Raw genomic sequence first — 22784 nt, forward strand, 5'->3', positions numbered from 1 at the left:
TATATTGTCATTTATTGTAGACTACAGTCAAGCAGAAATGTTGTCCCATTTTGGAATGACAGTTTTCCGTTACTCGTTCTGTAGCCTCAGAAACCACAGGCGTTTTTCAGTGGAGAGAAAACCACTGGTTCCGCATTCTAACAGCTTTCCCTAATGAATTCAAGTGAATTGAAACCTGAATGTAATATTTACATAAACACTCAAGGTTCAACAGGCATTTTATTTCAATCAATCAATTGATTGTATTCCGCCCTCGGATCAATGGAACTAATAAAGCATACTTTAAGTTCGTATTTATTGCCATCACAATGAAAATAGTTTTACAGGGGGGGAAATTGCATATATTGTTTATACGTATATATATGTTTTTAAATATTAAAATCATATTATTCAAATAGTGTTTTGCCAATTATTTAGCGGCCAACATGGAATAACCTTGTGACCCACAGGATGGGAGTCACTGGCTTACTGTCACTGTTTGGACATTCAACTATCCATACAGATAATACTTGACTGAACCGTACTACTCCGTCAACTGAAATTTCAGCCATAAATTAATTACTAGCCTTTCTGAATTCTTCACACAATCATGACACACACTTTTCTTTCAAATGTCTTCTTTTTTGTGGTTGATCTTGCAGTTTAATATTGGCGTTCACACACAGTGGACAAAGACTAAGAAGATATACGCACAGCACATGTGGTAAACATGTTTTTTCACGAGAGGTGCATAATCATTTCTATAAAAAATGTTTGTCATTAATATGCCAAGTCATTACAGTGTATAAGATATGGTACATGCCTGCCTTCCTCAAAAAGGTCGAAGGACCGAAATGTTGCATTATTGAAAATAAAAAAGCTCTTGAACCAGCAAGTGTCAGTGTGCAGGTCTCTCTCCTCCTAAACTTTAGATGTTGAAAAATAGATCTACAAGCTCTTAATTCATATCTTTGCTTCTGGGCAGGGGGGGGGGGGTATTTTGAGATTGGGGTCCACGGCCAATTACATATAATTATGACATGAAATAGTTTGAGAACCACTGATATAGAAACATAGGTTTTTCATGAGTCAAGACATTTGTAGAATCAGTTCCCAGGTCTAAATCGGTTAAAACAAGGTAAAAGCAGAGTGAAGCTGTAACCCACAACAATCAAATAATCCAAAAGAAAGAACAGCTAAAAAGACATGTCTCAAGTTTTAGAACAGCTTAAATAATGAAACGGTATCTGTCTGGGTCATCATACAGTATGGAGCCAAACAAATCTAATGAGATTTCTGCCATGTAAGATTTTGGATTGATAAATAAATGGTTTTATGTTGTCACCGTCGCAAATAGTTGCTTGGTCCAGGGTGGGACCATGTCAGGTCTCTGCTCTTTTATGTAAAGTATCTTGAGACAACTGATTTGGCGCTATGATGAAATAGGATACCGGTAGTTTTTTTCTTCAATAAAAACACACTTCTGTTCTCTTCAAAGCCTGTGCTAAATAAAGCTCACAGACTCCCGTAGAGTGTGAAGAACAGTCCAGTTAGGATCACTGAAGCAGTGGTCGCTGATAGTCCCGAGGCTGAGCTGGAGATGCGTATCCGTCCTTCCACTGACGGGTGAATCTTCTTCCTCTCGGCGATGAAGTTCGACAAAACAGCAATGTCCAAATCGCCTGGAAGAGAAAGCGGTTTATTCCAGTGATTCTCAACCAAATGGCATGGCAGATTTTTGCCAGGTGCTTGAAAAGCGCTTGGACTACATTTTCACCCACCACTACTAAGACAACCTAGTCACGATTTGCTGCCTCCTAGCGACCTAAGGGCCGATTCATACCGATTCATAGTCGGCTCTTCGGTGCTACTGAAAATTTCTGACGAGCCAAAATCATTTCGGCACTACAGCGCCGAAACAGCGGTAAAATTGGAGTATGAATCGGCCCTTACTAGCGACCTAGTCATGATTGGCTGACTCCTAAACCAATGGCAGTCTGAAAGGCATAAAAGCCTATACTCTGAATGCCGCAAGGCGACGTGAGTGGCAACGGAAGCTAAGGTTATGAGCTAACTGGAGCTAGACGACAACCATAACAAAACGCAGTGAAGGAACCAACAAAAGAACGTCGGAAACGAACAAGCTACAAGAGCTTGTTGCACCTGACAGTTATGACTGACAGTCAATCTTGTATATTTTTTTTAGATTTCGAAACGTGAAATGGTTAAATATGTCTGTGGGTATTTATAAATATTGACACAAAATAGTGTAAATGGTGTCAAAAGTAACAGTATTGAACATTAAACGATTCCGCCCGTCGGCAGCGACATGCAACTCACCGCTGTTGTGTTTGAGTTTCTCCTGTTTGATCATGGAGTATCCGTCTCCTCCCGTCACCAGGTAGGAGGGCAGCACCACCTTGTAGAGCAGCTCCTGCTCCACAGGCTCATAGTGGGGAACCCGGCAGTTGGTGCACAGGATGCGGAGGCTCTTCACCCGCCGTCCTGCCATCTTGGACACGTCATACTCCACACGGAACCCTGTGGTGGTGGTACGAGACATGGAAAACGCCACCGCTTCAGCGCAAAGACACAGAACGGTATGCTTTTAACCACTTGGGATATGATACTACTGACCATGATACTAACCACGATACTACGATCGTTCGATGTATTGTTTCAAAATAATTACTTAATTATGGGCTATTTGAGTGATGGCGTTTACAATATGCTACTTGTGAGAGTACAGGTATGCTCTCTCCATCATCAAAGTCGCCCACCCCTGAGTGTGAGAGTACAGATATGCTCTCTCCACCCCTGAGTGTGTGTTCAGTAGCAGGGGTCTCCCCGTCTCTCCAACGCCTTAATAAACAGAAACGACAAATTCAGGTGGGTTGCCAATTTCAGTACCCTTTTATCATCTTCACCTTATTGTCTTTGTGACGTCACTTCCAATCTCAAACTTTTAAGGACTTTGTTGTATTGCAGTCCACGGTTTAAAATTAAGCAATATTACACTAGAGGGTGTGCTTTTGTCATTAATGGGCCTACGGAACTCGCCTGTCGGCTCGTTCCTGCAGCAACGCAGAAGTGCAAAAAAAAATTGTTTCCTAGAAACTACCTGTTGTATAACATACAATTAATAGCATTTCTCCAAATCAATTTCTCCAACACTGACAAGGATGTAAAGAAGAGAAAGGTAAAGAGGAGGAGGAGGAGGAAGGTGGTACCGGACACTTGTAGGAACTCTCCAGCGCCTTGTCCGTATCTCCACACAGAGTGTTCAAAAGCCTTCCACAGCGTGGAGCCTCGGAGCTCCACCAGGTCCAACGTCCCTCCAAACGGCATGACGGAGATCAGGTCCTCCATGGTGATGGAGCCTGTATGTATGTATGTTATAATAACCACATTATACTTCCTATAGTAGAATAATCATATAATGAGAATATTCTCTGATTATATTATTATAAGAAAAAGGTCCCACGTGCTCTTTATTAAAGGATTAGCTTTTGTCATTTTGTACGTTTGGGTCTTGTGGAGAGATACATCTTTACTTTTGGGAACCCTTGTTATATAAGCCTGTTATGGAAGGTTTGATGTAGTTACAGCGCCAGTGTGTACAACCAACAAGCTGGAAGAGTGTGTGATGACAGGACTAGTCTTTTTTTAATATCGTTGTCGGGCAGATACCTCTTATCTCCATATTCTAACATTCTATTTTTGTTTTTGTGGGGTTTATTTCTGTTGCTGAACGCCCACTTGATTATACGTACAGCCTCACACAAAATAATCAAAAGTAGCAGATCCACAAGCTCGAAAGCTTGAGCTTGTAGATCTGCTACTTTCACTATTCACTATATTTTGGAATTTGAATCCTTAAAAGTAACAGTTTTTGGACAGACGGTATATGCTACTGGCTGCTTCGACAGAGACGGTATGTCACTGGCTGCTTTGCCTCCTCCCTAAAACAAACTTAATTTCAACACAGTGGCAGCATGTGTTTAAAGTACGTACATTATGCAAGGAGGAGAAAATCATAGAGGAAGAGTCAGAAATATGCACTGTGGTAAGCTGGAAGCTTACCACAGTGACGAGATCTGCTGCTAGGGCTAGGTTTACAGTACATCACGATTGTCTGTCTGTCTATATATCCAAATATTTGTGCCACATTTTCACGATAAAAAAAAGAAAGCAGATCTACAAGCTCGTAGTGTGGCACTCGGTGCCACGCTATGATATGAGCTTGTAGATCATAGATTATAACATAATGCTTAAAACACCAAAAGTAATCCTGGTCTCTAAACTGCCTCCCCCTGGCCAGCCGGGACACTGATGGAGGGGAAATAAACTGGTTGGAATAACGTGTTCCTTCCACGCGCTACGTCCAACCAGGGAAACTCCCCCCTGTCAGGTGTAAAGGAGCAACTTGGACACTCAAGCATGAAGGAAGCATGAGTTAAGTCCGTTGCTCTCCCTAGGTTGGCGGAGGGTGTGTAGAGCCCAGGATCACATCACAGGATGATTGACACAGGGGTGAAAAATGGGTTACAAAATCGTGGGACAAAAAATATAAATTAATAAAAAAAAAACACCAAAAGGGGTTCTCGTCCAGAATGGGTCAATTAATAGAGCGTGCCGTACACACGTACCGTTACGAGCGCGTTCATCAATGGCGTTGCGGATGCCTCCACTGTTGTAGATGCAGGAGCTCACGTGGTTCCACTGCAGCTCGTCTGCATACTTGATGTTGTTGTCAATCTGCATGGCAGACAGGGTTCTCAGTTACACACAGTTTTTAAAATATCTATTTTTAGAACTTCGCTGCTTCATTAGATAGGGAGAGGGAGCAGGAGCACAGGCCCCGAGCCAGATGCCTCAATTATGTGGTTATTGGCTGCACCCATGTATTTGGTGGCTGATTCTCAAAATCTTCACAGTTCACATCCCAAATACTCTGCCTTATATTATAGACTAGGCGTCTTCAGCAGGGTCTACTCTGGGACCGCTAGGGGGTCCTCAGAGATACTGCAGGGGGGGCCACCAAATCTTCGTGTGATGATTTATTTTAGCATCCCTATTATGGGAGGGAACATTCGGCAAAAATAGCAGATCTACAAGCTCACAATGTGCCACAGACACATTGTGAGCTTGTAGATGTACTATTTTAGGAGAAGAGGTTTGGTGTAGAGGGAAAAAGAGCAGACCACGTATGATATGCTTTAGGCAGGCTACTCTGTCCCAAACAGTGGGTCGGGACCCATTTGTGGGTCACAGACTAATTTTCATGGGTCACAACTCAAGTAAAAATGTCCTAGGCTATATTTCAAAATACCGGTAATCAAGGTTTTATTGCCCTGGCATTTGGCCTTATGGGCAAGGTGCTTTACATTAGGATTCAATAAAACAAAAATAAGTAAAAATAACAAAACACCAAAGGCAAAGTGGCCTTGCCCGTAAAAACAAATCCCAGGCCTGAAACACTCACCATGGAGTCACAGATGAGGTTTCCCAGGTTACACTCGCGGTAGCGGCATTCGTCAGCCGTTCCATTGAGATAGACGAGCGTCATGCCCACGTACTTGGCGGAGTAGTTGGCCAAGCTCCTCTTCCACTCGTCCACTTCACCACGGATAGCGGGATCTGGGAGGACAGAAGATACAATACGTAAACAAACGTAAACTACTTGTATTCTGTCTGTATAACTCACCCACTGCTGCTGTCGGGCTACACTGGTGACAGAACGGAACCGTAGTGGGGGGGGGGGGGGGGGGAACAGAAGCAGCTAAGTGGCTGCAATTCGTCCGTCCCCCAGGGATTCCGTATTTCCTTTTTTTTCTCCTCTGAAGGTGAGATGAAGGGCTGCCTCGAGGACACGCGTGAAAAACAGAGCACTCACGTAAAAAAATTTTAGATGAATGCGCGAAGCTTACGCACAACCTGCGCAACGCACCCACGCTTGGTGTAGCCGGGTTCCATTGATTATAGTGGCAGCGTACTGTGGCGGACTCCGCTCCACGAACGGTGCCAATTCTGTCCCCAGTGTAGCCCAGCCGTAATAGCAAAAATAACTCTTAATTGCATGTAGATCGGCTATTTTCACTACTTTTATGCGACTATAAAGTATAATAAAGTGGATGGAGTATAAAATAGTGCTCAAGTGTTGAACAACACTAATCAATTAAATTAATCAAAAACAACAACATGCTTCTCGATTATTCTATTAAAGTAGCTATAAGCAATAATATGTCAAATTTGTTATGACCTTTTGTTTTGTTTTTGGTATTCAGACCAGCAAAGGGTCACACTCTCTGTGACACCTCTAGGGGCCGCGTTCAAAGACTTTCCTAGAAGCTTTGTCATTGATCGAGCACATCCCTGCAGAAATGACTAACCATGCAATCAGGAAGTAGACAGGCAAATTCTATGGCTGTCTGAATACCCCAAAAAAATATTATTGCTAATAGCTACTTTAATTGAAAAAGCGATTCAGGGTATCAGCCCTAGTAGTAACTCACCCTCTGCCACAGTGCTGTCCAGTAGGATAGGGTTGCCGGTGGAGTGCAGCACGTTGCCGGCTTCATCGAAGCTCACTCGCAGGTATCCCAGATATTTCCCAAAGGCGTAGGCCTGGACCACGGGGACATCTCCACCGTAATCTGAGCGCACCATGAAAGGATAGGGCCCTGCCGGGATCTCGGACGAAGGCTTAGAGTTAGACGATCCTATCAGGAGAGAGAGATAGTTGAAAGAAAAATGACACTTCTCTGTGTATCCCTGTATAGTAGGCTTAGGCTACAATTTATAATTACAATTTAGGCATTTTAGCAGACACTCTTATACAGAGACTTACAGTACTATACAGTATACACACGGACCGGTGAATCATTGTATAAATTGAATGCAATTAAACAATACCTAAAACAAACTAGGATACCAGCTAAACAATGAATCTAGCATTATGTCTAAACAAAGTAAAGAGCATGGCGTCTACACTCTACACTAAATAACATTCTGTGTATTTGTAACTTTAGTGCTTGACTTAAAGTCTTTAGTTTAGAGCCAACTTCTGGAGAAAACATTGAAAATGCCTACAATGTCAACCTTGGGTCTCAAGTCCACGCTCATGCAATGCAGGAAGTTGCAACTGTAACCACTTGCAACAGAATCCCCAAACTGATATGCAGTGGGTCATTTCAGACCGCAAGAACATCTTTTAGAGATTAGAGATTGATGCTTAAAAAGACTACATAAACAAGGATAGAGTTGTGTTCTGTAGTTGCCTATTATTTGACTATATTTTCACATAGCTCAAGGCTACATAAACAAGAATATTTCCCCGCTGACATTGTGAGCTCTTCTCCTTGTGAGATTTCCCCGGAAGCCTATTTAGCTGTCTGATGTTTGAACTCTGAACTTCTGCTATGAGAGGTACAGTACATTATATTATATACCGGTACCTTTATTGAAAGTATAATCCCCTTGAGATGCCTCATCTCCTTTTAGAGGGGGTCCTCAAAAGGACCACTGCACCATTGTGTTTTGTATTTTGTCCATTGTCCTGTATGCTGCTCTTCAGTAAAAGATTATAGACTGGCAGACAATCTCCAACCTCATCCTCGGACCTCAGGTTGGAACCGCAAACCTTCTTTTTACAAAAACACTGACCTACTGTATCTCTGAGTCCTGCACCTCAGAGGCATGGTGAATAATTGGTGACAAGTAATTACACAAAAACTCATGTCATTTAGATGCACAAAGGCCCTTTCTAGTGCACTGACTCACATATCAGTCAGTGCATTTGATGACAAGTAAATACTTGTATGATTTGTGTACAAAATTAAAATCACAAGTCTGACACCATCTGTGCCACCTCAAGAGGTGAAACAAAATATCTACCCTCCTATTTTCATACACTAGCACATGGGACAACTGATGTTTTACTTTACAAATCCATGTTCCTCTCAATGAAAGAGTAAAGCTCTTTGTGGCATTTAGACATTTACATTTTGTTTAAGACTAAAGACTTTTCATATCAGTGTCCCTAGGACACAATCATTCCATATGAGGATGCATGGCCTAATAAAAGTCCCTTTGGATGTCCATGACGTATAAGAGTGAATGTCCCTCACTCATTCACTGACTACATAGGAGCTTCAGCCAGTGGAAGAGTGAATGTCCCTCACTCATTCACTGACTACATAGGAGCTTCAGCCAGATGAAGAGTGAATGTCCCTCACTCATTCACTGACTACATAGAAGCTTCAGCCAGCTGAAGAGTGAATGTCCCTCACTCATTCACTGACTACATAGAAGCTTCAGCCAGCTGAAGAGTGAATGTCCCTCACTCATTCACTGACTACATAGGAGCTTCAGCCAGCTGAAGAGTGAATGTCCCTCACTCATTCACTGACTACATAGGAGCTTCAGCCAGATGAAACAAACAATGCATTGATATGGACTGAATAACATCCAAATCTCCAAATAAATGAAGAAAAATAAATCTATACAAATATAAAATGCATGTACAGTAAATGTGATTTATTCAAAGGGATACTCAAGTAAATGAGACAGAGCTCGCTCTGGTTATTTATAAGCCTGCACAGCACAGTCAGAAATGCATGTTAATGTTGGACCACTACGCCACGGAACACTGAACCACAGTGATGACGACAACTCAAAGTTTCCTTCCACGCACACAGAGCAAGGAGCAGACACGCTGCAGACACACGCCCATTTGACTCACTTCACCAGTTTCGTTCCCCTAACTCCTTTGTTCCCGAGTCTAAACCAAATGTCTTTTTAAAGAAATTATATCCAATCTACACACTTTGTGTGAGCTTGTAGATCGGCAGTTTATACTGAATGACTGACTATAGGCTAGGATTCATGTGGTAAAAAGAAAAGGAAGAATAAAATACAACTTTCAGTATAGGCGTACTGTGAAAAGTTGTTGCCGCCACGGAAATGTAATGACTGTGAGTTAATGTTGAACTTATCTACTGACACAGCTGTGCGTGTGTGTGTGTGTGTGTGTGTGTGTGTGTGTGTGTGTGTGTGTGTGTGTGTGTGTGTGTGTGTGTGTGTGTGTGTGTGTGTGTGTGTGTGTGTGTGTGTGTGTGTGTGTGTGTGTGTGTGTGTGTGTGTGTGTGTGTGTGTGTGTGTGTGTGTGTGTGTGTGTGTGTGTGTGTGTGTGTGTGTGTGTGTGTGTGCACGTGCGCACTGAGGCTGGACAGTTGTATGTAAAGCATGCCTCTGTGCACTTCCAAACAAGGGAAAAGGTCAGAATACTGCTGCAAGACTCATGTCAACACTCGATGAATTGAACCTTAATGGAAACCAGCCCTTCTCAAATAATTGTAGTGAGATGTAGGCTAGTGGAGTAGAAGTATATGTTATTGCAAATTAGAAATACTCCAGTAAAGTTTTTTTTTTTTAACTCAAGATTGTACTTAAGTACAGTACTTCAGTAAATGTTACTTCCGGCCTCAGGTCTAAATGGGTAAAAGAAACACTAGTGTAGTCATTTATTTGATTTATCGGTAATCGATAGAATCGATAGAACAATCTCTATGACAATGATCGATGGTCGCAGCCCTACAGCCAAACAAGGCTGTGTAGTGGTACATTTCACGGCTGAGGAGACACTGGAGTGTATCCAGACAGACCAGGAGGGCTGCATAATGTGCTGGCTGCCAGCAACACGGACGGACGCCAACATTTATACTCAACTCCCTCACTGCGCTGTCAGGAAATCCCAGACCACTGGGCACTTAATCTCTGATGTCTCTATCTTCAGATGTGTCCTATTGGCATACATGGTGGAGTTTGCAACACAAAACACAGACTGCCCTTGCGACCACCCATGTGAAATGTTGTTTCTATACAAATACATATAAGTGTGTGTGTGACTGTGACCATGATACATATCATTTCTGTAATCACCTCTTAAAGCAACAACATTGTACATTCCATGGGGCGTGAAATAGCATAGCATGCTCATATCTCCAGAATCTCCAGCTCCGACAGGCATGGTTGACGGCTTGTTGAGAGTCGGGAGCTCATACATTGACACGAAACAAGACAGGAACGCCCAAAAACGTCACAGCCGGTTTTTTAACAAGACAGGAACGCCCAAAAACATCACATCCGGTCTTTTACCCTGGGCAGAATTTTCTATGGCTGCCAATGCAACTTTTTCCAATCCTTAATCACATACGGACAAACATCCATGCCGATAATATCTAACTTGCGGAGGTAACGTGCCTTGTCCGCGGGCAACAGATCTTTCAACGTATGGCATTGCAAATACGTTTGATAATCGCTACTCTGCGCAATATTGTTTTGAAAATGCCGCAAATTGCATTGCAGTGAACGAGAGCAAATCACAAATCACAAATCTTACCCTGGGGGGTGGGCGGAGCCGCGGAGTCGCAGCTGACGCCCCTCCCTCCGCTCTGATGACGCGTTGTTATGTCAATGTATCTGTGCCCGGGGCCCACCCACAGGGCTCTCTGAGTCGGGTTAGAGCCAGCACAGGGGTTCTTTGGCACTTCCAGAGTGGGGAAATGTCTAAAAAACAAAGTACCTGCCTTTTGCCTTCAGAGCCAAGGAGTATCTAGGCGCTTTCCCTCTCCGCTCTGGCTTGGGAAACCTCCACAGCCCGGGACAGAGGCTCGTATGTGATCCTTTATGTTAGGCAGCTTTCACAATTTTCTTCGCAGTTCAGCGTCAGACTTTTGCATAACATACCTGTATATAGGAAGGTGTTGGAGTGCCCTCCGATTACGACGTCCACGCCTCGGAGCTTCTTGGCGATGTGTCGGTCCATGATGAAACCAGAGTGACCCAGGGCGATGATCTTGTTGACGCCCAGCGTCAGGAGCTTGTCCACATGGGGCTGCATGGAGCTCACCTCATCCTCAAAGTGCATATGTGGTCCTGATGGAAGGCAACCAGGGTTAGTGATGAGTATTCTTTTGTCTGCCTTTATTTGAGAGTGTACAGTAAGATGACAGGAAATGGGGGAGAGAGATTGGGAGTGACACGCAGTAATGGTCGTCGGGATCGGGAGTCGAACCCGCGACACACTGTCAGGCTATTAGGTATTAGCAGCCTATAGGTATACCTGGACTGCTGGGCAGGCCCGGGCGCCCATAAGTATTTTAAGCTCAGTCCACAATAACTGTTTCATCTTTAATCCTATATAATTCTGTCTATACAAGTGACGATTATTTGGTCTACGTTTATTTTATAAAATCAGATGCCTAAAGAGGAATTCAAGAGTAAGAATTAATTAGTCGAGCCACTTGAGATGATATATTGATAAATTGAGATGATATATTGATAAATTGAGATGATATATTATATTATATTGACGTAGGTCAATATATGGCATAATTGAGTTCACTCAAAAAACGTGTCAGCTTTCTGGTGAATGATGTATTTATTTAACTTCACACAGCAACTAAGTGGCTGGATTTCTTTCAACTGAGAACACTGAAGATATTTGGTTTATTTATCTTGAATTAAATAATTGTGAATGAATGGAATGGATTACCACTGTATTCTACAAAATTCTGTGAAAAGGCTGTTTTTTTTAAGTAATGAGGATTATAAAACTGGAAAGATAGGAAAACTGGATTATACTCAGAGCTATTATGTTAAACTGATATTTGACATCGTTTTGCCATTGTTAGAACATTTTCTTTTGTTTTTGTTTTGTTTTTTAACAAAGAAATTCAAGTATTATCTATTATATTCTCTCATTTTTGGATTCTTGATTCTCCAAGTATTCAAGGTTTCACTTTGGGAAAATTGATAATTGTAGGGGGGAAAGTAATTTTTTTACCTTTAAAGAAACCATCTATGTACAGTACCTGGCTGTGACAATGCAGGGGTCTCCTTCGATGTGTATCCCACCACTCCGACTCTCTCTCCGTTCACGTGGAATATGGCATAGGGCAAGTACAGGCCCTCCACCTGCGAGGCCAGAGTGTGGTCTGGTCTGACGTTTGCACTGAGCACCGTGCAGTTCACTTTGTGTAGGAACGGTTTAAGACCCTCCACTCCGTTGTCAAACTCGTGATTCCCCAGGGCCTGAAAGAAAGAGAGAAATATCCAACGCTACATTTTTAAACTATACAGATGCTTTCCCGGTTTAAATGGGTTAGTCTAATTAGAGGTATTCATTAGCTCACTGGTACTCAAACCTTTTTTGTTTGTTTGTTTTCAAGGACCCCATAACTCTGAGTGTACAAATGACCCAATTGGAAGTTGGAACACCTTCGAGGAACCCAGGGGGTCCCTGGGTCCACACTGCATTAGCTACCCACAGTAGTCAAGTCCATTCTAATAGTCATCTAGGTGACAAGTGGATGGATGCTACATTAAACAACTGTATCTCGAATTAAATTTAAGATATTATCTTCAATTATCTCCTTTGAAAGAAACCCAGCTAAGTAAGTTGCGGTAGATTGATTGATTGAAGTATTTAACAGTTTGCAGAATTACAGTACATTTCAAGCACAACTCGATACAGGCCTATATAAATAAATATGATATACAGTATAGGCATCCACCATAATGCTGAGTCTGACGCTGTTTTTGTTTTAGAGAGAGAACACATATAAGTCTATGCCAATTAAAATTGACCTACGTCAATACATTATTTTGTGGTCTCAATACATTTGTTCAATTTTATTTCATGTTATCATACAAAAACGTAGACCAAATAATTGACTTAAGTTTGATAAATGATGTCTACTCAAAATGAAAACGAATAAATAAATCAGTTGTTGAAAACAGATATATATATATATATATATATAGTATTTTTTTATTATCATTATTATTTAATATTTATTAGACTATTATATATTTACCATCGAAAAGTTTGTTCATGAAGTGAGCAGCATCCAAGCCCTTGTAAACATTGAACCTTACCAGACATATATTTATATTAAATAATATATTTACCATGGCATCGTAACCCAGTTTGTTCATGAAGTGAGCAGCCTCCAGGCCCTTGTAGACATTGAACCAGACCGTTCCTTGGAACTGATCGCCGGCGTCCAGTAGCAGAACGTTCTCCTCCCTGCTCCGGATCTCTTTGATCTTCGTCGCCCGGCGGGACACCCCGGCGAAACAGCTCCCCTTGGTGCACTTGCCCGACTCCCGGCTGGTCTCCTCCACGCGGGCGTGCACATCATTGGTGTGCAGGAGCACCAGGTCCCACGCCGCCGCGGACACGCAGACATACTGCAGGCAGAGCAGAAAGCTCTGGACCAAGTGTGCTGCCTCCATCTCTCTCTCTCTCTCTCTCTCTCTCTCTCTCTGTCTGTCTGTCTCTACCACGGCTCAATAAGAGACCAACCGTTACCAACCATAAGAGGTCGCTTCTCGCTTAACACTATTATATTTATAGTTGAACCAGAGCCATACTCTGAGTTGAACGAACGGATGTTACGCCGACACTGGCGACCTATTTTATTCTGTGACTCCAATCATGTAGGCTACGCTCACGCTGTTTTCGGCGGTAACAAGACAACTCACCCTTTTTCCACCTCCAGGTGAGTTGTCCGGACATCTCACCCCGAACGTCCGGACAACTCACCAGACATCTCACCCCGGGCGGTGAGAGAGATGTCTTCACTTTCGTGGGTGAGCTGCAGTATTCACTTTCGGGGGTGAGCTGTCTTCACTTTCGGGGTGAGTTGTCTCGGGGTGAGAGTTGAGTGTTTGGCTGTGCAAAGAGTGTCTGAGCTCTTTTTGAGTGGTGCAACCACTGTTACCACTCCAAAGAACAGCAATGTCTGTGTCCGCCTATGTGACGCCTGTATGTGACATTAATGAGCACGAGTATGACTATTAGTACCAGTAGGGGCGCTGTTGTGCCAGAAACCGAGAGAGAGATAGTGCTGTACTGTTGCCTGCTAATGAGAGAGAGAGAGAGAGAGAGAGAGAAAGGGGGAGGGGGGGGCTAGGGGGGGGGGGGGGGGGGGAGAGAGAGGGGAGTTGCACCACTCAGTTCACACGGGTGTGATTTTCTTTTAAATAGTTGACTGAATATATATACCTTTTATATACTTTACTGAATATTTCACAAGAATATAACACAAGAGTCAAATGTACAGCCAAATGTAGGCTAATGTAAGTTTATTTAAATATAGAAACAAGCACAACATTGTAAACAAAAAAGGGTTTTAAGAAAAACATCAGTTTGTAGGCTACAACAAATATAGAAAAAAGTTGTCATAGCTGCAGTGTGCTGTCCCATTTTGGTCACTGGTACATTCAATTCAGAAGCCATATAATGTTGTATCTAATTGCAAGCACAAGGCAAACCCTGGGGTACCACAGGGTGGTGCTATTTCACAGAATAGTTAAACATGACCACTACACTGTGGGGGCAGAACAATGTGTGTGTCACTGTGTTGGGAGTGCAGTCTTAACTAGAATAATTGAGACTGGTTGCCGCAATCGCTTACATAGGCCCTTCCCACTATTTTTGCTAGCCACTTACAATGTCACGTTACCCCTGCGATCATGTTGAAGGGGATTTATCCCCCCAAAAATCATTTCTCTGCAACAAACCGTTAGATTTTTTGCATTGGAATTGCTTTTGGCTATGGGTTGATTAACCCACCCGCGACATGTGATTCAAATATGTCAATACGTCAATGTTCGCCAATACGTCATGTTCACGCCAATACAGTACGTCAGTAGTTTTATCCTATAGTTTTATCCTGTAGTTTTATCCTATAGTTTTATCCTATAGTTTTAGCCTATAGTTTTATCCTATAGTTTTATCCTGTAGTTTTATCCTGTAGTTTCATTCTGTAGTTTTATCCTATAGTTTTATCCTATAGTTTTACCCTATAGTTTTATCCTATAGTCATAGTTTTATCCTGTAGTTTTATCCTATAGTTTTATCCTATAGTTTTATCATGGGATCATAGAATGCAGAGAGACAGTGTAGTGTCTCAGTAAACTATGGGATCATAGAATGCAGAGAGACAGTATAGTGTCTCAGTAAACTATAGGATCATAGAATGCAGAGAGACAGTGTAGCGTCTCAGTAAACTATAAGATCATAGAATGCAGAGAGATAGAATGCAGAGAGACAGTGTAGTGTCTCAGTAAAACTGTAGGATCATAGAATGCAGAGAGATAGAATGCAGAGAGACAGTGTAGTGTCTCAGTAAAACTGTAGGATCATAGAATGCAGATGCATCATCGTTCCTTTTCATGACAATTCACCTTAACAAATTAACTGCTCATGACGGAGCGTTCCGCCAATTAGAATCCAACCGGCAACCGGTTTTGCCGGAACGCTCAGTCATATAAGATTTATTATTGATATTAAACCGGATCGCTGATTTATTTTCTTTTTTTGCTTGGCCTTTCCTTCTTCAGCGATCCTAGGCCGGTTTTGTGCATGCGCAGTACCGTTCGCTTCTTGTGTACAGGCCGACTAAAAAGCTGAATAACTCTAAATCTACGGAGCTCTCCATGGTTCTGACAAAGCATGTGATGTTCGGAGGTCTTTTCTGATTATCCGATGATCCCGATTGGCAGGGACAAATTAGCCATTGGGCCCAGTGGCCCTTGGCTCTCAGGGAAATTGGACCGTAAATAAAACAATATGAAATAAATTCTGTGTTTTATTTTATGAAATAAAATGCTATAGTATGAAATAATAAGATATAGGCTAGTATGTAGTTTTTCATGATTTTCATCTTTTTTTCATAGTAGGCCTACCATTTGGAACACACTCATATGCACACGGCTGCCAGGGTGCTACCTAGGTGCAACTTCCCATTGACAGCCCATTCATCCAAACAGAAAAGTCCTATCTAATTGTATTAAACGATGTAACTCACCAACATTGTAGCTGTCCGAAAAGCTGATGTTATGAGCTACAGCTACTTCCTGTCAAGAAATTCCTTGCAGGTGATTTTTTCTAAGTGCTGGAGTTTGGAAGTGCTCGTTGACTATCACTCAACAGCCCATGTGTAGTTTGTGTAGGCCTACCACCTGTTTTGAATTTGCACATAATGCAGGAGGCAGAAGGAGGTTGCGAGTGCAGAACGAGTGCTTCCAAACTCAGACACACTGATGGCACGGAGGAGAGAACACACCCCAGTGCCCACAGCTTCCCCAGCGGGAATCGAACCATGGACCTTCTAGTAAACTAGTTCTACCTGTTAGGCGACAGCACTACCAACTGCATGTGCCCCCAAATGTAGGCCTACTTAACATACAGTATACCAAAAGGAAAAGTAGACGACATTATTCAGAATGTTCCATTGAAATGTATAAAAAGCGAGCAGCCTTCCTTCCTACTCTCACCTATGGTCATGGAGTGTGGGTCATGACCTATGACCTATCGTCATGGAGTGTGGGTCATGACCTATGGTCATGAAGTGTGGGTCATGACCGAAAGAATAAGGTTGCGAATACAAGCAGCCAAAATGAGTTTTCTCTCCGACGGGGTGGCTGGCATCTCCCTTAGAGATATAGACCGATTCCGTAGCGGGTCTCATGGTCGCAGCCTACGTATTTCCTGTAGGCGGACTCGACGTAGCTGCGGGGGTAAAACCCTCACCAGGCGCATCTCTTCCACTACAGTGAACGGCAGAGTGACTGATGTTAGTTTGCCTCAAACTTTACTCTTTTACCTGCTTTTTTACTAACACTAACATTACAAAGATGCCCAGAACATCGAGATGAACCTGTGTAGTTTATGGCTGCTCCAACAGTATAGTGGCAACATACAAAATAAATAAATACGGAATGTCAAAATATCCACCGTGGTGGCTGAGACCAGAGCCATTGAGTAATGGTTGAGACAAAGCAGTGAAAGGTCCTGAAAGATACATAATTTCAGTCTTACCCAATACCCAATCTTTCTGTTTTATGAACACAAGGCTGCTGTATTTTATACCTCATACTAAGCATTTAAAGTATGAGGTATAAAGTACAGCAGCCTTGTGTTAATAAAACAGAAATATTTGGTATTGGGTAAGACTGGCGTTATGTATCTTTCACTGCTTCGTCTCAACCATTACTCAATGGCTCTGGTCCCCGCCAACGCGGTGGATATTAGACATTCCGTTTTTATTTATTTTTTATGTTGCAACTATTGGAGCAGCCATAAACTACACAGGTTCATCTCGATGTTCTGGGCATCTTTGTAATGTTAGTGTTAGTAAAAAAGCATGTAAAAGAGTAAAGTTTGAGGCAAACTAACATCAGTCACTCTGCCGTTCACTGTAGTGGAAGAGATGCGCCTGGTGAGGGTTTTACCCCCGCAGCTACGTCGAGTCCGCCTACAGGATATACGTAGGCTGCGACCATGTGACCCGCTACGGAATCGGTCTATAGGGTGAGAAGTTCAGTCACGCGATGGAGACTCGGAGTAGAGTCACTGCTTCTTCGCCTGGAACGCGACCTCGGGGCAGACCAAGGATCATGTCCCACTGGGAGGAGATCTCGGGGCAGACCAAGGATCACGTCCCACTGGGAGGAGACCCTGGGGCAGACCAAGGTGCAGATGGAGGGATTACATCGACTCACTGGTAGTACTCACATAGTATAGATGGCTTTAATAAATAATGAGCTTTAATTGACGTAGATCTCGGCCAATGGCGGTATAAGTGTTAAGGATGAGCCAATAGCATCCATCCAACCATTCAAACCATTATGGGTGGGCCAGTAAGAACCATTCAAACCATTATGGGTGGGCCAGTAAGAACCATCCATTCAAAGAACATTGTTTTCTAAATGGACCTGAATGCTCCTTACACACATAAAGACCCCCCAGGAAGAGTCCCTTTAATGATGTAAAGTCCACTGTTGACTTGTCATCTGACAGCATATTTCAACACTTACATTCATACATAAATAACATAATGTTTGTTACCTAATTAACCCATATTTTTTGTTACACCATCACCAAACACGGGTATATTTTACCCAATATAAAATATAATATTCCATAAAAATATATTCTTCATCAAAATATATTGCAGTACAGCAATACATGGCAACTGGAGCTTTACTCTTCTTTAATATTTCGTCAAGCCTTTTTACTATAGGCCTATACTATAACATTATTAACATTTTAAAACAATTTAATATAAACCATGAGAAGTTGAATCATACACTTCAATGCAGCCATGCAATTCAGTGTATACCGTCATGAAATTAATGAATGAATAAATACATAAATAAATTGTGCTTTTGTGTGTGTGTGTGTGTGTGTGTGTTTTTGTGTGCGCGCGCGTGCGTTTGTGCGTGCTCGAGCGGGGGGGGGGGGGGTCCTTGAGCTGCGGTGCACGGAATGCGCATGCGCATGTATTTAAGTCCTCAGGACGCTCACGCCACCCTTTGGTAAAATCAATAACCACACCCACGCCAACACCCACCACGCTGCTGTGCTATAGTGTTTGCTACAACAAGCTGTTTGTTTTAATGAATAACTCGCAACATAACATTTAATTGACATGGACATCGAGATCGAGTAGGCCTAGAGTAGTCGTCAGTGTTTTTACCAGGCTGGTGAAAAACAACAAAAAAAGCTACAAGAAGCCGTGGAAACGAAGTCCTCAGTCTGCGGTCTATCAAACTCAGGTGAGTGAGTGTTTGCAGATGTTGGGCTACTGTTAGCTTATTTAGTTCAGTGGTTTTCAACCGTTTTCATATCAAGGTTTCATATCAAACATGCCTGGAGAAGCCACTAGCAAGCCCCTGGAGGGTTTTTAGGCTTTCTCCTTCACATTTTCTTTATTGACCTTGTGTATCATTTCCGAAATATTTTTGTATGTGAAAATAAACAAACAAACAAAGGTCCATTAGCCTATTCATTCGGCATTTAAGCCACGGACCACCATTTGATGACATTTAGCCCCTCAGACCCATTTGAGCCACGGACCACCATTTGATGACATTTAGCCTCTCAGACCCATTTGAGCCACGGACCACCGTTTGATGACATTTAGCCCCTCAGACCCATTTGAGCCACGGACCACCATTTGATGACATTTAGCCCCTCAGACCCATTTGAGCCACGGACCACCATTTGATGACATTTAGCCCCTCAGACCCATTTGAGCCACGGACCACCGTTTGATGACATTTAGCCCCTCAGACCCATTTGAGCCACGGACCCCCATTTGATGAGATCATGAGAATTACTCAGACCCAAAACTATATAGGCTATTAGAATGTTTTGTTGTCGTTGGATTGTCGAGATTGATTGAAGTAACAGTTTTGCAGCATGGGTACATTTCACATGAAAGCACAACCCAATACAAACTTAACAAAGACTGTTACTGTGGACAGCATTACACTTGTTTACAATAGGATCCACCATTTTCAATTCATCAGAACATTTAGACTAGAGACTAACAAATATGTAACACTTCTATAAAAGATTTTGTCCACAATTCCATTCTGTATTGATGTTGGTACCACCTATTAAGAGAGATGACAGGCAAACTGTTGAGATGATCTGTATTGTATGTATATATTTATGCAATGCTTTTATACTGAAGGACTATACCGGATGTACCGGATATGCCAATCAACTCACGAGTGTATATAATGACTAATAAAAACACTCGTATTATCATGGTTACGAGCTGAAGGTATTGCTGCCTCCTGAGTACTTATTTACGTTCCTCCATTATGAGTGTTTAGCCCGACTAGCTCCAGGCATCTACCTTACTGCTGCAATGGCAGCTCTGCCAACAGGTTATGGGCCCAGCAGGACGAGAGATGGTGATAGCCGGTGGAGTCGGATTTGTTTTAATGGAGATGAACGGAACTTTGAATTATGGTTGGTAAAATTCCTCGGGCACTTAAGGCAAAAAGGGCTTAAGCATACTATACTGAACGAGCCTGATATCGACGACGAAGACGTGCTCGATGGGGACGAAGCAGCCGCGAGAGACGCTGCAGCCGAAGCAAGAGCCGCTGAGGACGCCGAGAAAAATGAGGAAGCATATGCCGAACTAATTCAAGTTCTAGATGATACAAGTTTTCATATAGTCATAGTATAGTCAATAGTCATTGATTATACGTGATGCAGCAGATGATGGGAGGAAGGCGTTGCAGATTCTGAAAGATCACTATGCAGGTAGGGGAAAACCAAGAGTGATTAGTTTGTACACAGAGCTGACGTCGCTCCAGAAGGCTGCTAACGAAACGATCACAGACTATATTATTCGAGCCGAAATAGCTATTACGGCACTGAGAAATGCGGAAGAGATTTTGAGTGACGGCTTACTGACAGCTATGATTCTGAAAGGGCTACCGGAATCATATAAGCCATTTTCCATCCACATTACACAAAGTGACGACAACATCACCTTTGCCGACTTTAAAGCCAAACTGAGGAGATACGAGATCACTGAAAGGTTTAATAGCAATTCCGGAGATGACAGCGTGATGAGAATAAGAGGCAAGGACAAAGACGTGAGACCGACCTGTTACAACTGCGGCCAGAGGGGGCATAAATCTTTCGAGTGTGAAGATGCTGCCGGTCAGCGAGAACAGAGACAGTGGTGCAGTCTTTGCAAAAGTCCCACGCACAACGATACCACCTGCAGGCGGAGAAGACGGAGAGATAACGTCAACGTGACGCAGGATGAAGAGGCGCACACGTTCACCTTCAAGGTGGGCCAGGTGAACCGCGACTTGGACGGCACCGGGAGACTATGTCAGGGCATTGCTCTGAGCATCGGGCTGATGGTCGACACCGGGGCTACGTCACACATTGTGACCGACGTGAAGAAATTCCGAAACTTCGACAAGAGTTTCGAGCCACGGAAGCATGTTCTGGAGATGGCTGATGGAGTCAGGGCCTCTGGCATAGCGCTGAAGAGAGGTGCTGCAATAGTTTACCTGAGAGATGACAAGGGTCGAGAGGTGGAAACTATGCTGAAGGGGGCGCTGTATGTTCCATCCTTTCCCCAAGACATTTTCTCTGTGAACGCAGCGATATCCAACGGAGCCACAGTCTTCTTCAAAGAGAGACAGAACAAGCTCATCCAAAAAGATGGTACGACATTCGACATTAAGGTACATGACAGGCTGTTTTACTTAAACACTGTTGATAAGATTGCTAATGTTGATGAATGTCATGGGTGTTATGATATCCAAACGTGGCATGAAATCCTAGGACATTGCAACTACGGAGATGTGTTGAAATTGCAGAATGTAACTGAGGGTATGGAAATTAAAGACAAGGTTGATATTTCCAAGTTGTCATGTGAAGTGTGCACAAAAGGTAAATTTGCTCAGAGCCGAAACAGAGAGCCAGACCAAAGAGCTAAAGTTGCACTAGAACTTGTACACACTGATTTATTTGGACCAATCGATCCAACAGCTAAAGATGGATTCAAATATACTCTAGAATTCACTGATGACTATTCAGGAGCAATTTTTGTTTATTTCTTGAAATCTAAGAGTGACGCAGTCAAAGCTACAGAGAAATACATTGCTGATGTTTCACCTTATGGGAAAATTAAGTGTATTCGATCAGATAATTGTACCGTGTATGCTTCTGGTCTATTTCAAGCATTACTAAACAAAAATGCCATCAGACATGAGATCTCAGCTCAGAATGGGACAGCTGAAATAAATAGGAGAACACTGTTTGAAATGGCCAAATGCATGCTGATTGAAAGCAGTTTACCAAAAGAATTGTGGACATATGCAGTAATGACTGCTGCTGTTATTCGAAACAGGTGTTTCAACAAATGTGTAGGACAGACCCCATATTATATGTTGACAGGAAAGAAGCCAAACCTCTCGAGAATGAGAACATTTGGGTCCCCATGCTATGCATACAAGCAAGACAAGAAAAAGTTGGATTCACGATGTGAAGAAGGTATCTTTGTAGGCTATGACAAAAACAGCCCAGCTTATTTGGTGTTTTATCCTGACACAGGGAAAGTACTTGTAGCTAAACACAGATGGGTAAAATTCATTCAAAAGAGTGTCATTGCGAGTCAGACTCAAACAGAGCAAGAAATGGAGGAGGATGATGATTGCAGTATGAGAAGGGCTGTAAACCATCTGCCTGAAGTTGGGAAGACTAGTGTAACCCCAAAAGAGACACAAAAACAAGATGCAGAGTCAGAGATGAGGGATCTGGTTGACATTCAGGCAGGTGAATGTAGCCAGAGTACAGAGATGAGTGATCTGGTTGACATTCAGGCAGGTGAAAGTGGCCAGAGTACAACTTATCCAAAAAGAGAGAGGAGACCACCTCAATATTTAAAGGATTACGAGTGTCGAGCTAAATCTGATTACCAGGGAAATGTAACCTTTGATTATTGTTATGGAGTGATGAGAGAAAATGATAAATTTACCCTGACTATACTGCCAGAGGGCAAGAATGCAGTGGGGGGTGAAAACAAAAACAGGGTGATGAAGCATTATTGTCACAACACAGTAAAACAAAAGAAAAGAAGGAAAAATAAGTGTTCATTTGTGTTTGGGTGATAGGCTATATCTGATTATGTGATTTATGTATTGCTATTTATTAATGAGTATTTGAAAGTAACATGTATTTGAGAAATGACATGGGTATTTGAAGTTGATGATTGCAACCAGTAATTTGATGTGATGACAGATGTAAAAGAGATGCTTACATTTTGCACATATTTATTGAAACATTTTATTGGTATTGAAAAGGATTTGTATTTATTTTGAACACAGTGATTTATGTGAAGATGATAGTGTAAAATAAGATACAAGGTTTAACATACAAGTTTTAAGGTTGTATTTTATTGTTT

General features: G+C 42.5%; 1 protein-coding gene across 1 annotated transcript; it reads right to left on the reverse strand.

Annotated features, from left to right (window-relative positions):
* Positions 1–969: 969 nt before the first annotated feature.
* Positions 970–13425, reverse strand: LOC310877147 (snake venom 5'-nucleotidase-like). The gene is made up of 9 exons (XM_083790879.1): positions 12955–13425; positions 11856–12075; positions 10729–10917; positions 6495–6701; positions 5465–5619; positions 4629–4737; positions 3210–3359; positions 2320–2520; positions 970–1661 (listed from the first exon to the last, which is right to left on the reverse strand). The coding sequence occupies exons 1-9, from the start codon at positions 13279–13281 to the stop codon at positions 1495–1497; spliced, it is 1725 nt and encodes a 574-aa protein (XP_083647005.1). The 5' UTR covers positions 13282–13425; the 3' UTR covers positions 970–1494.
* Between the last annotated feature and the right edge of the window lie 9359 nt (positions 13426–22784).

Source organism: Protomyctophum parallelum (genome assembly GCF_964188405.1).
Source record: "Protomyctophum parallelum genome assembly, chromosome: 19".
NCBI classification, from domain to species: Eukaryota; Metazoa; Chordata; class Actinopteri; order Myctophiformes; family Myctophidae; genus Protomyctophum; species Protomyctophum parallelum.